The sequence below is a fragment of the Lithobates pipiens genome, unplaced genomic scaffold (assembly GCF_037356315.1).
Source record: "Lithobates pipiens isolate NorthernLeopardFrog02 unplaced genomic scaffold, aLitPip1_a1.2 Scaffold_8, whole genome shotgun sequence".
Taxonomy (NCBI): Eukaryota; Metazoa; Chordata; class Amphibia; order Anura; family Ranidae; genus Lithobates; species Lithobates pipiens.
In genome coordinates this window covers 166,726,892-166,749,123 of record NW_027507903.1, presented here as the reverse complement: position 1 = coordinate 166,749,123, position 22,232 = coordinate 166,726,892, and the positions used below count along the sequence as shown (strand labels likewise).

The 22,232-nt window shown below is 40.6% G+C and overlaps 1 protein-coding gene across 9 annotated transcripts in view; it reads right to left on the bottom strand.

The window, feature by feature from the left end:
• The window catches only part of CACNA2D1 (calcium voltage-gated channel auxiliary subunit alpha2delta 1), a 930,857-nt gene that overhangs the window by 188,957 nt on the left and 719,668 nt on the right, over positions 1 to 22,232 (bottom strand). For all 9 annotated transcript variants that reach the window (XM_077469518.1, XM_077469511.1, XM_077469509.1 and 6 more), the window contains one exon: positions 19,756 to 19,860. In XM_077469518.1, the coding sequence (XP_077325644.1) occupies positions 19,756 to 19,860 (105 nt within the window). The remainder of the gene's footprint in view (positions 1 to 19,755; positions 19,861 to 22,232) is intronic.

The window sequence follows — 22,232 nt, the reverse complement described above, 5'->3', positions numbered from 1 at the left end:
ACTCCGAAATGTTTTTTTGTGACTTGAGGGGTATCAAAGGCCCAAAATACCCTACAAGATGAAACCGGCTAGTTTATGGGGCTTCATCAATAGTTTTCTGATTTCGCTACATACCAAGTAATTCGCTGAAATGCTATATCTCCGATCTTTCGCTAGATCCTCTGGAGCTATGCCCGTATTGTATCACAAAGAAACCATCTCTTCTGTTTCACTAATGTTCAGCTTGTATTTGACTTTTATACTTAAAAAAAAAAAAAAAAAATTGAGTTACATTTTTTAAAGCACCCCTGTCCCCGTGTACTCGTGCACGAAAACAAAAACATACATAAGTAAACGGCGTTCAAATCATAAAAACAATTTTCCTGGCACAGCTTGATTCCCTTGGGGTGCTGGGCGCAAAAGAGAACTCTCCCGGACCATTCTGATCTCACTCCGAAAAAAATTTTGGTGACTTGAGGGGTATCAAAGGCCCAAAATACCCTACAAGATGAAACCGGCTAGTTTATGGGGCTTCATCAATAGTTTTCTGGTTTCGCTACATACCAATTAATTCTCTGAAATGCTATGTCTCCGATCTTTCGCTAGATCCTCTGGAGCTACGCCCTCATTGTATCACAAAGAAACCATCTCTTCCTTTTCACTAATGTTCAGCTTGTATTTGACTTTTATACTTAAAAAAAAAAAAAAAAAAATTGAGTTACATTTTTTAAAGCACCCCTGTCCCCGTGTACTCGTGCACGAAAACAAAAACATACATAAGTAAACGGCGTTCAAATCATACATGTGAGGTATTGCTGAGTGTGTAAGAGCGAGAACAACAATTCTAGCCCGATACCTCCTCTGTAACTCTAAACTGGTAACCTGTAAAACATGTTAAAGCGGGGGGCGTGGCTAGCCGCAGAGCGAGATGGCTGCTTGATTACTGAGCTCCGCTCCACGACAGGCTATAGCAGCAACTACAGGCCAACGGACCTATCCTCTCTCATCTAAAGGAGAGAGGAAGGTTGTGGGACACACAGCGGCATGCCAAGTCGGCGCCATCCGCCGCCACAACCTCGCCGCATGACCGAATACTTCGGCCGCATGGAACACAGGGGAAGCCAAGATGGCGCCGACCGAACCGGCCACAATACAGTATCCACGCCGCACGGGCCAGCACCGCGCGCTCTGCTGAACAACCATACTCCAGCGGACCGGGCAGACAGAGAGGACGCTGAGGAGATGGATAGTCTACCCCCTCCATCATTAACCACAGGAGTCATGCCACAGGAGAGAGGTAAGAGGTTGGCCTCCTCCCCCTGTAATTCTCCTCACAAAGCTCACATGGCCAAAAAACACCATGGGACTGACCCTGGCCCTGCTCCTGCTACTCCCACTCCTTTATCCACCCTGGCTAATATACCGGTGACTGACAACCCTGTATCAGAAAGCATGTTAATATCTATGCTGCTCACCCTACAGAAAGATCTACACAGGGAGCTGCAGCTCTCCCTATCCCAAGCCCATGACAGGCTTGACTGCCTGGAGGATAGAGCAGACATGACAGAAGAGCATCTCTCTGATATGAGTAAAGCTCATAACGAGCTCCTTGATGCGCACGATCACCACACGGATGAGATTCAGAAAATAAAATTGAAGCTCGCAGACCTCGAGGACAGGTCCAGGCGAAACAACATAAAATTTAGGAGGGTCCCTGAAGCCGTGCAACCTACTGAACTTCAAAAATACCTACAGCAACTCTTCCTTACCCTGCTTCCTAACCTCACCCCTCAAGACATGATTATTGACCGGGTGCACAGAATCGCGAAACCGGACCACCCCCCGGCTGAAACACCCCGAGATGTCCTAGCCAGGATCCATTTTTTTCAGATTAAGGAACAACTTCTTCATGCAGCCAGAAATCTCAGGCGCCTGCCGGCTCCCTACGGCAAAATATCTCTCTTTGCTGATTTATCACCCGCCACCATGGAGCTCCGAAGAACATTTACACCGGTCACGTCTTTACTACAAGAGAACAAAATCACATACCGCTGGGGGTACCCCACCAAACTCCTAGTCACCTACCAACAAAAAGTTGTGCCGATCCTATCCCCCAAAGATGGATACAAAAAGCTGACTAACTGGAGCCTGCTCCCTATCCGCGCAACTTCTCGCAGCCCGGACAAACACCCTGCAACATCACCTCCTCTTCCTCGACAATATCCAAACAAAACCAACAAAGCCTGATGTTCCCTACGTGATTAAGCCTGTCTGGGCAACCTTTCTGTTTTCACCCCCCCACCGAGTTACAGTGTACTTTTCTTTACCTCAGGTGTTCTACAAGTTTGTTTTGACTGTTCCTTTTTGTGTTTTTTTTTTCTCTCTCTTTCATGGATTCATGAAAGACAGAAGTTGTCAGACAAATCTGATTTCTTTTTATGAGGAGGTAAGTAAAACCTTGGACAGAGGGGTGGCGGTGGACGTGGTATACTTGGATTTTGCAAAAGCGTTCGATACAGTTCCCCACACACGGCTCATGTGTAAGGTAAAGTCTACAGGTTTGGAAATATCAGTTTGTAAATGGATAGAAAATTGGCTAAAAGACAGAATTCAGAGAGTAGTGATTAATGATTCTTACTCTGAATGGTCTAAGGTTATCAGTGGTGTACCCGAAGGTTCAGTGCTGGGACCCTTACTTTTTAACATCTTTATAAATGATATTGGGTCTGGGATCAAAAGTAACATTTCTGTCTTTGCAGATGACACCAAGATATGCAGTGGAATAACGTCCTTACAGGATGTCTCCAATTTACAAGCCGACCTCAATACACTGTCTAATTGGGCGACTATGTGGCAGATGAGGTTTAATGTTGATAAATGTAAAGTTATGCACTTGGGGGCTAAGAATATGCATGCGTCATACATGCTAGGGGGAGTACAACTGGGGGGATCCATAGTGGAGAAGGATCTGGGGGTTTTGGTAGATCATAAGCTCAATAATAGCATGCAATGCCAAGCTGCTGTTTCCAAAGAGAGCAAAGTCCTTTCTTGTATTAAGAGAGGTATGGACTCCAGAGAGAGAGATATCATTTTGCCCCTGTTCAAATCATTAGTAAGACCTCACCTGGAATATGCAGTTCAGTTTTGGGCACCAGTTCTCAAAAAGGATATCGGGGAACTGGAGAAAGTGCAGAGACGGGCAACCAACCTGATAAGAGGCATGGAGGAACTCAGCTATGAGGAAAGATTAGAGGAACTGAATTTATTCACTCTTGAGAAGAGGAGAATAAGGGGGGATATGATCAACATGTTCAAATATATTAGGGGTCCATATAGTGAACTTGGTGTTGAGTTGTTCTCTGTACGGTCAACCCAGAGGACAAGGGGGCACTCTTTACGTCTAGAGGAAAAGAGATTTCATCTTCAAGTACGGAAAGGTTTCTTCACAGTTAGAGCTGTGAAAATGTGGAATAGACTCCCGCCAGAGGTGGTTCTGGCCAGCTCAGTAGATTGCTTTAAGAAAGGCCTGGATACTTTCCTGAATGTACATAATATAACTGGGTACTAACATAGGTAAAGTTGATCCAGGGAAAATCCGATCGCCTCTTGGGGGATCAGGAAGGAATTTTTTTCCCCTGCTGTAGCAAATTGGAGCATGCTCTGCTCGATCAATTGTGGGCATAAAATTGGGTATTTGGATTGTACGATTATTTTTTATTTTATTTATTTGTTTTTAAGTTTGAACTGGATGGACTTGTGTCTTTTTTCAACCTGGCTAACTATGTAACTATGTATAACGGTAACCCACTGGTGTCTAGCACTCTCTGACCGAACTGCCAGTCCCTGAGGATTGTTTATGCTTTAGAACACGTACGCACTAGGCAATCCCGCTTTCTCCCTCTTGATCTATCAAGGGGGAGTTAACGATCTGTATATTGTGTATGTTAAAGAGTAAGGTTGACTATATCTGATTTTTGTGATACTCTGTTATATACGTATTGTTGTGTTGTGGAGATGTGGGTGGCTCTGATTGATTCAACCAGAGGAGGCTGGCTACACAGTGGGATTGTGGAGTAGTGGGTGTGATTGAAGGCATGCCTATTATGGGATGGTTGCCATTACAATAAAAGGCGGTACTGGGAGCCAGATAGCCAATCCCATGAATAAGTCCTATGACGAAACATGTCGGGGGCGTGGCTATCTGGCAACTATCTTTAATTGATTCAACACTGCAAACAAGGCGGAAGTGTGTGTGTTTGTAACACGAGGAACAGAACTGGAGAGAGTGTGACGCTGGGCTTGAACTGAGAACTTCGCTGTGGGGTACCATACAGCAGAAGGAGGGGTGAGAGACAGTACTGACACTGCTAATTTGACCAGTATCCACTGTGACCACCAATGCCTTAGAGTGAAGCATGCTGTTGTGAAGGATTGCAGTGATTTTGAAGTGCTTTTTTCAAGTATTGTACATGTGAGTGCATTATTGAGTGGCTTTTAAAAATTTGCTATTAAAGATATTTTATAGTGTTGCACTATGGGTGGCCTCTCTTTTTCTTTTTGAGGGATTTTGAGAGATAGCCTCACTGGAGCCTGAAAAGAGGAAAAATGCTTGCTGAGTGCTGAGTGCTGAACATCTATGGTCCTCATTTAAGTGATTCAAAACGCCTGTTGAGCCTGGTGCGAGAGTGCTAGGCGCTATAGTTGGTGAGTGCTCCATCAAAGGGGGGGTCACTGTCACTGCTGGTGTGGTGAAGGTTTCATCATCTTGTGGACACTGACAAGAAACTGCACAGGAGAAGGATTTGATGGTTTTTTCTATACCAATATTAGTCTTTTTTGGACACTTTTTAGGACTTTTTTTCTTGCTTTTCTAAAACACACAAAAAGATGTTTTTTACACATTCGCACTTTGTGGTTTAACCACTTGCCGACCAGCACACGACGATGTACGTCGACAGAATGGCACGGGCAGGCAAATGGGCATACATGTACGTCCCTTTAAATTTGCCGCCCTGCCATCGGCGCGCTCCCGCGCTGGTCGGGACCCCCGTGAGTCCGGTCGCGGGACCCGCGGACTCGATCGACGCGGGCATCCCCGCGATCGTCTCACGGAGCGGCCGAATGGAGAGGTGCCGTTGTAAACAACATTTCTCCATTCTGCCTAGCAACTAGTGATGCTGATCTCTGCTCCATGTGATTGGAGCAGAGATCAGTGTTCACTAAATTAAAGCCCAACCCCCCCACAGTTAGTAACACACCCCTAGGAACACTTAACCCCTACACTGCCACCCACTGGTTAACCCCTTCACTGCCAGTGTCATTTACACAGGAATCACTGCATTTATATAGCAGTGATTACTGTATAAATGACAATGGTCCCAAAAATGTGTCAAAAATGTCCGATGTGTCCGCCACAATGTCGCAGTCACAATAAAAATCGCTGATCGCCGCCATTACTAGTAAAAAAAAATAATAAAAAATTATTAATAAAAATGCTATAAAACTATCCCTATTTTGTAAACGCTATAACTTTTGCGCAAACCAATCAATAATCGCTTATTGCGATTTTTTTTTACCAAAAATATGTAGAAGAATACATATCGGCCTAAACTGAGGGGAAAAACTGTTTTTTTATATATTTTTGGGGGATATTTATTATAACAAAAAGTAAAAAATAATGCGTTTTTTTCAAAATTGTCGCTCTATTTTTGTTTATAGCGCAAAAAATAAAAACCGCAGGGGTGATCAAATACCACCAAAAGAAAGCTCTATTTGTGGGAAAAAAAGGACGTCAATTTTGTTTGGGAGCCACGTCGCACGACCGCGCAATTGTCAGTTAAAGCAATGCAGTGCCGAATCGCAAAAAGTGGTCTGGTCTTTGACCAGCAAATTGGTCCGGTCTGAAAGTGGTTAATGATAATTACATTTGTTGTGCTGTTCACTAGCATTTCAAAGGAAGTGTATATTTGTGTTTTTGTAGATATATATATATATATATATATATATATATATATATATGTGTATTTGGATTGACATTTTATTTTTATTTACATATATTTATTTGGTGAATTAGGGTATATTTTATACATATTTTGCAGATAAGTGTAACAATGGCTAGCTGACCCTTTCCATTCACTCTACTGAAAAGTATATATTTTTGCAAGGGTATATAGGGGGGGTTTTGTACTGATTAAGCGCCACAAGGTGGAGTTGTTGATTTATATTTACTTTTTTGATTTATTTAGTGACATATATATAAGTGGCAGCTGGGGGAGGGTGGGTGCTGGCGCAGTGTTGACACACTTAGGTGGTGGAATTTGAGGTGTGTATAGATTTTGGCAAAAAAACACATTTTGCAAAGTCTAACCAACCAAAATTTCTTTTCCAATCATTGCAAAAAAATTGTGGAGTAATGATAGCCGTCAACTCTAACATGGCCTTTATCCCACACCAAATTGAAACGGACGAGGAGGGCAGGTTTATAATTATGTCAGCCACGATCGACAATCACCCAATAACTTTGGTGAATGTCTATGCGCCCAACACATCCCAGAAAAAATTCAATAAACAACTCAAGACCAAATTACACCCATTCAATCCTGACTTACTAATTATCTGTGGTGATTTCAACGACATCCCTGATCCCAATCTAGACTCCACCAACCCCAGCAGGAGGGAGACCTCTGTCCTCTCCACATTTATGGATAATGAAAATCTCTATGACCCATGGAGATGTGCACATGATGTTGAACGCGACTACACTTTTTATTCCCATCCTGGCAACTCTTACTCTCGGATTGACCTTTTTCTCACAAACAAAAAATCTCTACTGTCCGCCTCAGAATCCCGCATTGGCACAATCACGTGGTCAGACCATGCACCAATTTCCTTGGTCCTGTTCCCCCAACAATGCCCCACTAGCCATTCTGTTTGGCGCATGAACTCGTCCCTGCTCACCAATCCGAGATACGAAAACAAAATTAAATCCGAGATTGAGAGTTTCTTTGAGAACAATTGTGCATCGGTGGCTAATCAAGCTACAGTTTGGTTGGCCCACAAAGCTTTTCTACGAGGGCTCTTTATGAAATTAGGTGCTCAAGAGCGCAGGAGACAAACTGTAGAAATAGATAAGATTCTACAACAAATCAAATCCCTAGAAATAGTCAATAAAACCAATCCTACTAAAACAGTGCTACAATCCCTTCGCGACTTTAGACGCAAACTCAGTGAACTACTACACCACAAATTTGACTACTACATCAAAAGACTAAAACTGAAATCATACGCCTTCAGCAATAAATCTGGAGCCTTCCTGGCCAGACAAATGAAACAACAACAACGATGTTCTAAAATCCCATACCTCCTAAATTCTAAAGGGACACACATGACCAGTCCCTTGGACATAGCCAATTCGTTTGCATCTTTTTAGTCAAACCTTTATAATCTCCAAAAGACAGTCTCAGGACCTCCGATAGATACGGAGGACATTGACACCTTTCTTACCTCTGTTCAACTACCATCATTGACGCCAACGCAACTACAAGAACTATCCGGCCCATTCTCACAAACCGAAATTCAAGCCGCTATCAAATCACTTCCCCTACACAAAGCACCAGGCCCAGACGGATTAGTTAACGAATACTATAAATATTTTACTGACATCCTCTCCCCTCATCTGTGCAACACATTCAACCAATACGCATCCTCGGGCACAATGCCAAATGAATGCCTAGAAGCCCTCATAGTAACTCTCCCCAAGCCAGGTAAACCTTTGGATACCCCAGGAAACTTTAGACCCATTTCACTGTTAAACACAGACACCAAATTATATGCCAAAGTACTAGCTCTCCGACTCTCCACGGTGATGGCCCAACTGATCCATATAGATCAGGTGGGCTTCATTCCTGGCAGACAAACTTCAGACGGAACCCGACGATTTATTGACATTATCCAATGGGCAGAACATACCAAAATGCCTTCTCTGCTCCTTTCCCTGGATGCAGAGAAGGCATTTGATAGAGTACACTGGAAATACCTAGATGCTGTCCTAAGAAAGTTTGGCATATCGGGCACGCTCCTACACGCCATCCTCTGTCTCTACAGAAATCCCAGTGCACGAGTTTGGACCTTGGGAGTCATATCAGACCCTTTCTATATCACTAATGGCACACGCCAGGGATGTCCTCTTTCACCCTTAATTTTTGCCATGGTCATGGAACCCCTGGCCCAACGGATCCGATCTGAACCCAAAATCAAAGGCATCACAATAGGTTCAATGGAACATAAAATAGGCCTATACGCAGACGACGTGATAATCACACTCTCTGATCCGCAACAGTCATTGACTGAAGTGCAACAAATCCTAGATCAATTTAGCGCGATTTTCTTATATAAAGTGAACCACGGCAAGTCCTTTATGCTAGCCTTAGGCTTAGACAAGTTGACTATACAACAAATATCTACAACCTCCCCCTTTTCCTGGTCTAAGAACGCATCTCTGACTTACTTAGGAATTCATCTAACTTCCCCCAGCAAACATCTCCTGCGCATTAATTTATCAGCCCTAGTAGAAAAGCTTCATAAACTATCCCATGAAATAAATCACCCATTTGTATCATGGGCCGGTAGGATTGCTTTAGCTAAAATGTTTATGCTACCGCATATTTTATATATCTTCCGCACTCTCCCAATACTATTCCTTCCGGTACACCTAAGAACTCTTCAATCCCTCCTCCACTCATTCATCTGGCAGCCCAAAAAACCCAGGATCAAAAAACAAAATCTGATGGCCCCAATCCATTTGGGGGGCTTGGGTGCCCCCAACGTAACCCTCTACTACAAGCCAGTCATCCTAGATCAACTTAAATTCTGGTGGAATACATCTACCCCATCTAACTGGGCGCAGATAGAAGCGGTAGCAATGACTGCAGAACCTAAGCTACTTCTAAGTGCCTCGCTTTTCGCACCCATCGTAAAACATTACCCACTGGACACTATCTCTGCCTCCCTTAGAGTGTGGGCCTCACTTCCCCAAATGTCGAAAGGTCTACCCCACTCCATACTACAATTTATCCCAACTCAGATGCTCACGCTCGTTCTCCCTGACCTCCCAATACAACCATGGATCGACGCAGGCATCATTGATCTCGGAAAAATGTGCTCCACATCTCACTTGAGATCTTTCGCAGATTTCCAATCCTCCTACAGTATCTCTTCAAAATCCTTCTACATCTACTTAAGGATCAGATCCTTAATCAACAAAACTGAATGGAAGAACCACAACAGGATCCTGCACAGCACGCTTACGTATTTCACCATAAAGGATCATGCTTGTAAAGGCATTTCGCACATATATAAAGAACTGTCTCGACCTACAGAGGATCCACTCCAATCTCAGAGCCTGAAATGGACTGAACATATTCCATCTAGCCCAACTAACAGTGTGTGGTACCGTGCTCTCTCCTTACCTGCCAAGCTTTCGCACTGTACGTCACACTGGGAATCTTTACAAAAACTTTTCCAACACTGGTACTACACACCCAACAGACTTGCTAAGATCTTCCCTGATGTATCACACTTGTGTTGGAGAGGTTGTGGGTCCCCAGGATCTCTTTTTCACATCTGGTGGGAATGCCCGAATCTTAAAGGCTTTTGGACCCAAATATGGACTGTTCTTCAATCAATCACCCATACTACAACGACCTTATCGCCCGCGGACCTTCTTCTAGGTTTAATGATTCCATCCTGGCCAAAAAAAATCCAAACAGTGTCCACTCATATTCTGATCACCGCTAGGTTGGCACTTGCAAGAAAATGGAAAAACTCACAACCTCCCGATATCCGAGAGGTAATTACCATCCTAAACTCCAACTTTAAAATGGAACACAGTTTCTCCAAAGCTCAACTTACTACAAAGAAATTCCTCAGGGACTGGGATCCTTGGATCAAAGATCCAAGAAGCACTCAGCTTGCATAATACCTGGAATTAGCCTTACCTATTGAAAAATCAAATGTTGTCAGTTCTGTTCTGTTCCGCACCGTACACTTTCTGTTCTACCTTATAGGTTGTTGATAGGCACACACAATACTTACAATTGTGCAAATAGCTTATGTTACCACTATTACAATCTACTAGTGTGATTGCCTATCCACTTCACAGTGTACATTTCCTTTGTTGATGTTTAATATCCGCTCTTACTACCAGTGACGTTTGTTAGTATCAATATACCAACTCATTGTTGACTTATACACCTATGTACTGAGGCTCATACATTCAATTAGTGTAACAGACTATACTGCTGTATTATCGCCTCTGTAAAGCTCGTATATATTTGTTTACCATGGAATAATAATAATAAAAATCTTAAGTTAAAAAAAAAAACATGTTAAAGCATGACATGTTAGGTATCATTATCTTTCACATTATACAAAAAAATGAGCTAACTTTTCTGTCTTGTTTAATTCACGATTTCCCCCCCTCCCCAAAAAAGCATTTGAAAAATTGTTGCACAAATACCGTGTGACATAAAAAGTTGCACTGATCACCATTTTATTCCCTATGGTCTCTGCTAAAAAACATATATAACATTTGGGGTTTTGAGTAGTTTTCTAGCAAATAATACTCATTTAAACTTGTAAACAAATAGTTCCAGAAAAGACCCGGTATGGAAGTGGTTAACTTAGATTCGCACAGGTTCTCACATCACAGCAGTGTGAACTGAGCCTTTGAGGTGATTCAATAAACATGTACATATACTGTGATTCAAAAGTAAGAATTTCCATTTTTCATCTTTATTTCCACTCTAGGATCTTGTAACGCAAAATCAACAATATAAAAAAAAAAAGACAATTGAAGCTTCTCTTATAATTAATGTGACTCATATTAATAACTAGTGAAATGTAACATGGAAACAGTTTCATTTGGGAAAACAAATGCTATTGTGTGGTCAGTAAGATCTCCGCCTTCACCCCCCCCCCCCCCCCCTCCCCGTGTGAGGCAGAATTGGCCATAGTTGCCTGAGGGTTTTGGTTTGTCTTCATTTGGAAAAAAGAGTTCATAAGAGGCTAAAGTTCATGGACATATGTCTTTTTTCAACCTAGTTAACATAAAACTAAACTCTCAAGAAAGATTATTTTATTTTGTCGTACACTGTAAGTAATATGGGTTCTCATTCTATAAATTATTTTATGGACTTTGTGTAGCTGTGTGTTCTCCAGCTGTTGCTGAAAGTCACAGTTATACAGCAGTGACTATAGAAAACAAATCAGTACACTGTTCACTGACACAGCTGCCTGTAGGCCAGCTCTGGAATTTGCAGGAAAGACTTGACAATGCTGAAGTAAAAAAGTGGTCACCCTAGGAGATGCCTTTGAGTATACAGTACCTTACTAGTAGAATGCCTAGGTATCATTTAGTTGAAAAACAGGCAATACTGTATATTAAAAAATATATATTTTATAAACCTTACAGCAACAAGGCAAAACGATACAGGCATACCCCACTTTTAAGTACACAATGGGGTTTATTTACTAAAGCTAGAAAGTGCAAAATCAGGCTCACTTCTGCATAGAAACCAATGAGCTTCCAGGTTTTATTACCAAAGCTTAATTGAATAAGCTGGGGTTAGAAGCTCATTGGTTGCTACGCAGTAGTGAGCCTGATTTTTCACTTTCCAACTTTAGTAAATAAACCTCATTGTGTACTTAAAAGTGGGGTATGCCTGTATTTGTTTTACCTTTCTAAAAAAACAGCACAACCACAAGCCAAATGCAAGGTTTGCAGGTTCAGCACATTGGCCACACTATAAATCAAAATAGAAACAAAATAAAGCTTGTATTCAGGAGATTCACTCCCTGAATCCCTTAGAATTGCTTCCTAGCCACAATCTGGATTTTCACAGAATGTGCTAGTGTTAAAGTGATTGTAAAGGATTGTTTTTTATTTTTTTAAATAACAAACGTGATACCTACACTGTGCGGCTCGTTTTGCACAGAGTGGCCCCGAACCTCATTGTCTGGGGTCCCCCAGTGACTCTTGCTGCTCCTCCCTGCATCAGATAACCCCCTAGCAGAAGCACTCTCACAAAGGGGTTACCTTGCGGGCACGCTCCCGAGTCCAGCATTTGCATCCACAGATACAAATGGCGGAATCAGCCCCGTCTCCCAGCTCCCACGTCATTTGATTTGATTGACAGCGGTGGGAGCTAATGGCTGCACTGCTATAAATCTATCTGATCAAGAGCGGGACCCCATGGAGAGAGGGACAGCGCTTTCCTGCTGAGGAGATGAAGGGGCTCAGGTAATAAAATGGGGGGCCTGGGGGGCCGGTGACTGCCAGGTGTTTTTTCACCTTAATGCATATGATGCATTAAGGTGCAAAATCATGAGGGTTTACAGCCCCTTTAACTTAGCCTTCAAAAGGTGAACATGTTACAGAAAAACCTTGGTTTGAGAATGTTTTGAAAGACAAGCAACATTTTTTAATACATTTTGATGGTCTATGTTGACAGCTTTACCCCGGATGCCTGCATACTTAGATGTGCCTCTTTTAATCATCAATCATGTGAGTTGCTTAACCCCCCTAGCGGTAATCCCGAGTCTGGCTCGGGTTGGGATTTTAATTACAGGAGCGGTAACCCCGAGCCAGACTCGGGATCGCTTTGCTCGATGCAAGGGAGGACACAGGGAGAGTTACTCACCTTGTCCCCTGGATCCAGCGATGTCCGCCGCGCTGTGTGATCGAGCCGTCCTGCGCTCGATTCACAGTGCCGAATGCCGCCGAGCTCCGTTCCCTGCGGCGTTATGGCGCACGGGAGCGGAGAACGGCGGCAAATTCAAAAAAGTAAAAGTACACAAAACACACACAGCACTGTAATCTTACAGATTACAGTGCTGTATTAAAAAATACACACCCCTTTGTCCCTAGTGGTCTGTGCAGTGCCCTGCATGCACTTTTATATTATAAATACTGTTTTTTTCTGCCTGAAATTTGGAGATTGTCCATAGCAACCAAAAACTGTCCCTTTTTCAGTGTTTTAGGATTTGATTACATTATTGAATATTTTTTATTATTCTTTATTATATTATAAACTTTATCATACCCGGGATGTCTGCTAGACTCTGGTTTGAACAGATTTAAGAGCGTTATTCCTAAGAATTACAGCACTACAAAATAAAACGCCAGATTTCCATGCAAAATAATTGTACCGCTTTCAGCACCTTATTCCAGACTGAATCATACCGCCAGGGAGGTTAATGTTGTACTTTCATTAAATGTAACTATATTGCTACACTTAGAGGCACCTCTCTTCTCTTTTATACTCAGTTGTGACATGATACTACTTGTATATCAAGTCAAAATGTATTAAAAAATGTTGCTTGTATTTCAAAACATTCTCTCTTTTATACTCCCTAGCCCCTGGTGGAGTTTGCTTCTAATCCCCTTGTGGAGGCTGCCATTTGTGGATGGACATTTCACGGTTACACAACCTATCACCTTGCTATAATCTTTTTATATGGACTATAACTACTTCAATAACAGGCACTTTCTCCCCTTCCTGCCCAGGACAATTTTCATCTTTGAGCACTGTCTCAATTTGAATGACAATTGCGGGGTCATGCAACACTGTACCCAAACTAAATTTTTATCATTTTCTTCGTAAAAATAGAGCTTTCTTTTGTTGCTATTTGATCATCTCTGCGGTTTTAATTTTTTGCGCTATAAACAAAAAAAGATCAACAATTTAAAAAAAAACCTGATAGTGGGAATACTGATGGGGGGCATTGATAGGCAGCACTGATGGCATGATAGGTGGCACTAATGGCAATGATAGGCGGCACTGATGGACACAGATAGGTGGCACTGGGTAGAAAGCACTGATGCAGAGCTTTTGACAGGCATACATGAGTGGCATCTGAAGGGCATTGACAGCCATTACTAATGGGGTACTGATTGTCACTTTTATGAGCACTGATTGGCACTCTTGTGCGCACTTATTGCCACTTTTATAAGCGCTGGCAGACATTCTTTCTGGGGCACAAGCTGGCAGCTGATGGGCACTTATTGGCAGCTGATGGGCACATCTGATGTGCTGCACTGATCAATGTGCTGATTATCAGCACAGACCCCCCCCCCCCCCCGACAGGGAGAGCTGCTGATCATCGTGAACTGAGGAAAGCCGCTTACAGGCACTTCCTGGTTCATGCAATGATCAGCTGTAATTGATCACAGCTGATCACATGGTAAAGAGCCTCTGTCAAGGTTGCAGTGCGTCAGACGTGGGCGCGCGCTCCAACTTGTTATCCTGATTGAGTCATATGATGTCCGATGAGGATAACTAAACCACTTTGCCACTGTTATATTGCTATGTGGTGGGTGGCAAGTGGTTAAACTGAAGGGCTTATGAATAAAGGGTTATGGAACAAATCATTTGAGTTTCCATTATTTCTTGTGGTGAAATTTGCTGTGATATACAAGTTACAACAAATTATGCTTGCCATCCAAGGTTTTACTGTATTTTATTTTTGTTTAGCTACACTTACTTATTTAAATTAGTCACATACTAGGTTTATGTATTGCAGACAACAAAATATTTTGATTAGCCTATATACGATTCCTCCTGCATTGAATTGAATTGTAACTGTACTGTTTGCCCTAATGTTATAAAGAACTGCACAAACTGTTGGCGCTATATAAATCCTGTATAATAATAATATACAGTTAATTAAATCATACCAAGTTATACACATAAACCTAAGGCTCTTAGTCAGTTGAGAAGCGTATTGCTTTGAGACATCTGGATAGAACAGTTATGTAGGATGGTATCTAAAATAAAATCACAATTAATTTAGTAATTCTGCACCATTTCTTGACCATTTCTATGGTCATGTAGTCCCCACTGTGTTCATCTTCACTCACCCAGCAGGAATGAATATGGTGATGTTTTCAGAGCAGCCATTTGTTGTAGTTTTCTGTAACTATGTTCAGTAATACATTGCAACTGTTCGAGGAGTTGATGTGATGCATTAGTGTATAGTGGTTCTGTCTGCTGCCTATTTCGTCAACCTTTTATATTATTCTAAGTGGATATTTTCTAGTGAAAATAACCTATGAAGCTTTGGCTGGAGGCAAATATACACTTGGTATATATGTCTGATATTTAGATGTCCTTCTACCATGAACTGTGTTCTCACAGTGAACTGTGAACTCAAACACTCCCTGCATTCAAGTTAAAGTTAAGAAGAACCTAAAGCACCTAAACCAACACCTCTCAGCACGCTATGTACTGTTTGTAAGGAACATTTGAAGCTTATAATAGATATAAACCCTAACTGAATGGCATTTAGTTTTCCAAAGCACTATCATAAACAGTTGCCAAGTTTAAAGTTTTAGTAAAAAAAAAAAAAAAAACTGTAATCACCCTTACCTATTTATATATAAATACCGTTGATCTCTTCCAGTCTATTTGAGCAATTTCCTGTCTACATGCACACAATCCAGTATCAGTCATGCATTATTGCTCTGTGCTGGTTGCCTGATAGTGAAGTGTAGGGGAAAATTACCATATGCTATTTTCAATGATGAAGTTCTTTGGTTCATTTTGGAAGAGTCATGTTTAAGGCCTCTTCTAGTACTGTGAGCCTCTAAGACTCATTTCACGTGGACGATTCCTATCAGGTCAACCTGTCAGTTTTTCAGGTGAACCTGATCGGAAGGTAAATCCATTCCTATGGCTAGACATGTGTAAACAAACTTGTGTACATTTACACCCGCCTACCACCAGGTCCGATCTGATCTGCTAAAAAAAGTGAGGGGATCCATTCTCTTCCATTTAGGTGGAGGGGTTCAAAGGGTAGTTGGGTGTAAACAGATCCAGAGTCCATGGGCTCTGTCTGTGTCTGCTCTGAAGAAACTGAGCGGACACAGATGTGTCATCCACCGACTCTGCTCTGATCAGCAGCTGATCCCCTGTTGATCTTACCAGAATCTTCCCCATGTGAAAGGGCCCTAAGCTATTTGCCTGTGCTAAACTAGCATTAGTAAATTAGATTGCAGAAGACAGAAATACTGTATGTATCAAACCCTTTTTTCTCTATAGAGTAACTCCATTATTGTTGAGATAAAAAATAATTCCCTCTGAGTAATCTATGTAAATTTTTAGGGATTTTAACAAACTTTGTTGCAGATTCCTACCTGTTTCTGCTCTGAAGAAATAGCTTTTTATTGTGTGCAGAGTGGATCTGAATGGGAGTGACTTTTTATTATTATTCAGCTGATACACTCTTAGCCCTTGTACACACAGTCGGACATTCCGACAACAAAATCCGTCGGACAAAATCCGACGGATTTTGTCCGAAACTTGTGTTGCATACACAAGGTCAGACAAAGTTTTCGGAAAATCCGATCGTACGTAACGTGATTACGCTATTTTGTTATGACAGGACTACGTTCAGGCTAGTAGCCAATAGCTTTGGTCTAGGAATTTGATCTGAGCATGCGTGGCACTTTGTCCGATCGGAATTCTCTACACACAATCGGACAAAGTCCGATCAGATCATGTTGTCGGAAAGTTTTATAGCCCAGCTCTAAAACTTTGTCCGTCAGATATTCCGACGGAAACAGTCCGATGGAGCCCACACACAGTTGGATTATCCGACAACACGGTCCGATCGGACATTTTCCATCGGAATGTCCGACCGTGTGTACAAGGGCTTAGGGGTTGATTTACTAAAGGCAAATCCACTGTGCACTACAAGTGCATTGAAGTTCAGTCACTGTAGATCTGAGGAGAGGATCTAAAATGAGGGGAAGCTCTGCTGATTTCTATCATCCAATCTTGTGCAAGCAAAAATGTTGTTTTTTATTTTCCTTGCATGTCCCCCTCAGATCTACAGCAACTTTACTCTCAAGTGCACTTTTAAGTACACTTGCAGTGCACTTGTAGTGCACAGTGGATTTGCCTTTAGTAAACAAACCCCCCAGTGTTATAATGAGAAAACCCGCAGTGTTTGCATCCCTTTAGAAGCAGTTAACCCCTTTGGAGTATCTCACAAAAGATATTTCTTGCAGACAATGCCTTAAAATTGGACTTGTATTTTAGTGCAGACTTCTTGGAAAATCACAAAAGCAGGAAATTACATTTAGCCTAGGTTCACGCTTGCGCGATGCAGGAACCAGCGTGATTCTAGCACCGGTTCCTGCATCTCATCTCTCTTATAGGCAGTTCACACTGTCCTTTGCGAAACACTGTGGGTGCCAATACATTGTTAATGTCACCCCCAGATCGGTTTACAGTTTTCAGTGTGAACTGTGAACTTGCACAGAAATGGGATCGCATAGGTGAGAACACCCATGCAATCCGATTTCAGTGCTGGGGAAAAAAAGTCCCTACCAAAGGTGTCCCGGATGTGTAGGAATGGACAAGCAGGGATCAAAAAGGGCGGGATAAAAAAATGAAAGGAAAAAAAGGAAAAAGTTCCATATGGTGCAGGTCAACAAATACCAATTTATTGGGCTTAAAAAATCTTACAACGATTTGCAAGATACATAATAAAATTGATCCAAAATACAATAAAATAAAATAAAAGCAATGTGGGAGTCACGAATATATGCAATCTCGATGTGTTTCGACAGAAGGGGTCTTCAACTGGGGCATCATATTTTGTATTTTGAACTGTTCTAAACATCTTAAAATAAGACAGTTAGGGAAAAAAACCTGTTGCATTTATAAAGAGCAAACACTTCCAAACCCCTCCAGTTATGACCAAATGGTGAGTTTTCCTCATTAGAAGGTACTTCAACTGATTAATAATGAACCAGTCACTCCCACTCAGAATGAGCATGTGATGAGTCTGGTGAAACTATTTTTTCGCAACAAAAGTGAAGTTACTCTTTAACTACAATAAAAAAGGGGCTCAGCTTTAAAAGGTGGAAACACAAAAAAACTTTTCAGATATTGAAACCTTATAAGTTATACATCTCTACGTAATTGTTCAGTATATTATACATTGTAAATCACAGAAGGAAATTTTATTTTGCATAACAGGGGAAGGCTAGGGTTTTTTAATGTTTTTAATGTCAGTCACTCCCTTTTTTTGTATACCTGCTGATAACAAGTGAATATTAAAAGGCCATTGAGCAAGCCATCAAAAAGCTTAACATAGGTGGTGAGAACACTACAGGACATTTATAAAGATAGACCACCTGAAAACTGCGCTAAGTTAAGTCTTATGCAAGACACACAAAAATGTGTCTAGGGTTAATAGTTACAATAAATAGTATATTTTGCAACTCTGCTTGCAAAATTACAGAATCGCACATAATTTAGACCCTCACATTCCACCAAAACGAATGTTTGTAATAGTGAATTAGCTCTCACATTCTATGCATTAGTATTTCCAGTAATCAATTACTCAAAACAGGGTCCGCTTTTTATAATTGTTTTCAATTTAATTTTGTTATTTTCTTATTGCAGCTTTAGTTGAGACTGGATCTGAGAAAAAACCTGCTATAGATAGTTTTGTTTGGATGCCATCAATACAACCCAAGTGTGAGCATTATTTTGATGTAAAATAGATTCTGTGTGATATTTTTCTTACCTCTGTTGATCAGTTGGAAATGAATGAGCCTTATCTTAATCTAATTATCAGTGCCTGCAGGAAGAGATGTTTCAGCCAACCTGTGTTGGCTCATAGCAACTAAAGAGAGCCAACCCTGGAAAATGACAGTTCATGAGTGAAAATATAGAAATATGTGTGGGAGCGGAGTGTTATCAATAATATCTCACCACAAAAGGCATCATCACTTTATTTAAATATTATTAAACAGCCATTTTGTAATGAGACCAGACTATTGTATAGCATGACAATCAGTATTTCAAATATATTTATCTGACAATTAAAACTATATCCTTCATAACAAATAGTTAAAAAATATTTTTTTCATAACTTGCATATCCAGAGGTCAAAACATCAACCAGTTTCATTCAAGAATTTAGAATATTACAAGTAGGCTCAGTGTACGTGGGTCAACGTGTTTTGCTGTGTCTCCTGCTTCCTCAGGACCTTTTGACCTTGGTTATTTTCATGTGCATATAAAACAAAACTGAGGAAGTATATACCACAATAATATATGCATGTCGAATAATACAATCAACCAAAAATAATAACATTGTACATTCCAAAAATATAAATTATCCTCCAAGGAATGTTAAAAACATTTTTTTTATTCCTTGGAGTATAGTTTATATTACTGAATTGTACAATGTTATTATTTTTGGTTGACTTATATTATTCAACATGCATATATCTTTGTAGTATATATTTTCTCCATTTTGTTTTATATGTACAGGAAAACTTCCCAGGTTCAAAGCGGGAGAGGAAGCAGGAGACCCTGTGAAATGTGTCGACCAATGCACATCAACCCTACTTGCAATCTTCTGGAATTCTGAAAGAAGCTGGTTGATGCTATGACCTCTGGATATGCAAGTTATTAAAATAGCCTTAAAATCATTTGTTATGATGGATATAGTTTTAATTATTGTCAAATAAATATATTTGTAATTAAGATTTTTTTATACTATATAACAGTCTTGAATATTTGAGGCATAAAGTCCCATTACAAAATGGCTATTCAGAAGTGAAAACCTGAACCTTATTGGATGGTAGGGGGCAATTTAGACTCTTCTAAATAAGGTATTGGGTTCTTTGTAGCATTAATATGATTTTTTTTTTTCATTTCATAATTGTATAGGTTTATACCAGAAAGAATATACTTACTGTTTTATTCTTATTGTAGAGTTTAAATGTTTCTGTTGCTTTATCCTCTCCTCCATCGGTAAACAACATGATGATCTTATTACAGTTTGCTCTTGATACATTAGTCTGTAAAGCAAAATAAAATACATTTTCTTTTCTAAAAAAATGAATCATTAACCATCAACAATTCTCCTTTTTTTAAATATTGTATTTTAAGTTATATTGATGCAAATTGCTACAGCCTTTACAAGAATTTAGTACCGTAAGGTACCGTAGGTAAGCTTATTATATAAAGGTTCAGTCCAAGCAAAAGGAATATTTCACAAGGGCTGGTCCTTTAAAAAGTGATATCAGTGATATGTTTCAGCAGTCTAGCAGGCTCAGTCAAATAACAAGACCTTTATTCCATAGTACTTGTCTCTGTTCCCACCCACCATCTTCTCACCCCTTGTGCTGCAGTCTACAGAGATTACCTTCAAATAAAACAATCATTTAATGCACAATATTTATGGATTAATATCTAAATAGCCTGTAAATCTTGACTGAACAATTAAAAGAGTTGTAAAGGCAGAAGGTTGTTTTATCTTAATGCATTCTATGGGTCAGGTTAGGGCTCCGTGTCTGAATGAATACACAGAGCTCTGACTCGGCTCGGGTGCCCCCATAGAAAGCTGATGCCTGTGGGGGCACTCGATAAGAGGGAGGGGCCAGGAGCAGCAAAGAGGGACCCAAGAAGAGGATGATCCCCGCTGCTTTTTTACAATCACTTTAAGCTTTAGACCATCTTTGCTACTTCTAGGGCTTCATTTTTAGTTATATTAGAGGACATATAGGAATTTGCAGCTTACATTTTAAACAAAATATCTAGATTTCCATATAACTTTTACAGCCCATATCTCAAGATCTATACTGTTCATTGTGGCATGTGGTTCTCCTTATGCAATTTCATAATAGTAACAGTTTTACTTAGCCAGGTTCATGCCGATTTACAATTAAAAATCAATCTAGCTATCTGTGCATAGCTTATTTTCTCATCGATGTGTTTGATGTGTTGTCTGAAACAGTAACATTGTCCTTTTTTATTAAAAGCTGACCAAACGTTTATTTTCATGTTATAGTTCATTGGCTGACTGTTTTAGGCAACACTTCAAGTGCTTATTGCCGATACTTTCATGCATGAGCCCAAATGAGTTGGTCAGCCAATTTGTGAATATGCCATTGTCCATGAAAAACACTAGAACATGATTTTCATGAAAGCCGTTGCTTGTTCACTACTTGTTTCATTATTTAATGTGCTATATGCCCATTACTCCAGGGAGCCCACAGTGGCAGTAAACTAGATCAACATGCCAAGCAGGAGGATCTGCAACTAGGGAACCCTGAAGTGAAAAGGATCTTATCACTGTTGGATACAGAGCTGTCCTTCCCTGGCTACTGTGGCCAGGAAAGGAGATAATCAAGCACAATCTGTGTATGGTTACCTGCAGTTGAGGGAGAAGGTGACTTTAGGGATCTAACAGACCCCTGATGTCTCCATAGAGAGAACCTGTCACCTGCCCATACTATCACATAGGAGGCTCATTAGCCCCCTTATGATAGCAATAATGTTAAACAAAACAAGTGTTAAAATTAAATGATAATAAAATAAATAGAAATAATAAAACAATGTAAAAGTAACTGTGCCACCCCGGTCATACACATGCATACTACTGTGCGTGTATGGGAACATGTGTGTCTGTAAGAAGTAATTGCGGCGCACATGTGAGATATCGCTGTAAATGTCGAAGACAGCAATAATGCTAGGGCCATAATTCAGTGTTAAGTCTAAATTGATAATCTGTAAAGGCTTTTAAACTGTAGTCTATGAACAATGTTGGTTAGTTTTCCATAATTTCAAAGGGGCAGTTTTAAGGCTTTTATATTTTGGCAAAACTGTTTTATTATATTGTCTTTATTCATACTTTAATTCATTTTAGCCAAAATAGTTTCTAAAAATATACATTGAACAGTTGTGCAAATGTTGTGCAACATAGGAAACTCCAATTCTTACTATTTTATTCTGCAGGGCTTCTGCCCTTCAGAAAATATATAATTGTTTAGTAGTTTATAGTAATTTCTATAACAGAAAAAGATGCAGATTTTAAGTTGTGTAAGAAAAAAAAAATATCCCTTGTAGAAAAGTGGTTAACATTGACATTATTATGACCAGTAATCTGTCCTGGCTGCCTCAGAGGTGAGTACATGTATTGATTTCTTTACAGAATGAAACTTAAAGAGGAGTTCCACCACCCGTCCCTTTAAAAATGAAAAGTCAACAGCTACACATACTGTAACTGCTGACTTTTAACATTAGGGCACTTACCTGTCCTGGAGTCTAGCGATGTCAGCACTGCAGCCAATGTTTACATCGACTGGTCAGGTGCTGCTGCCGCCATTGCTGGTGAGGGAACTGGGCAGTGTAGCCTTTCGGCTTCACAGCTGGGTCCCTACTGTGCTCT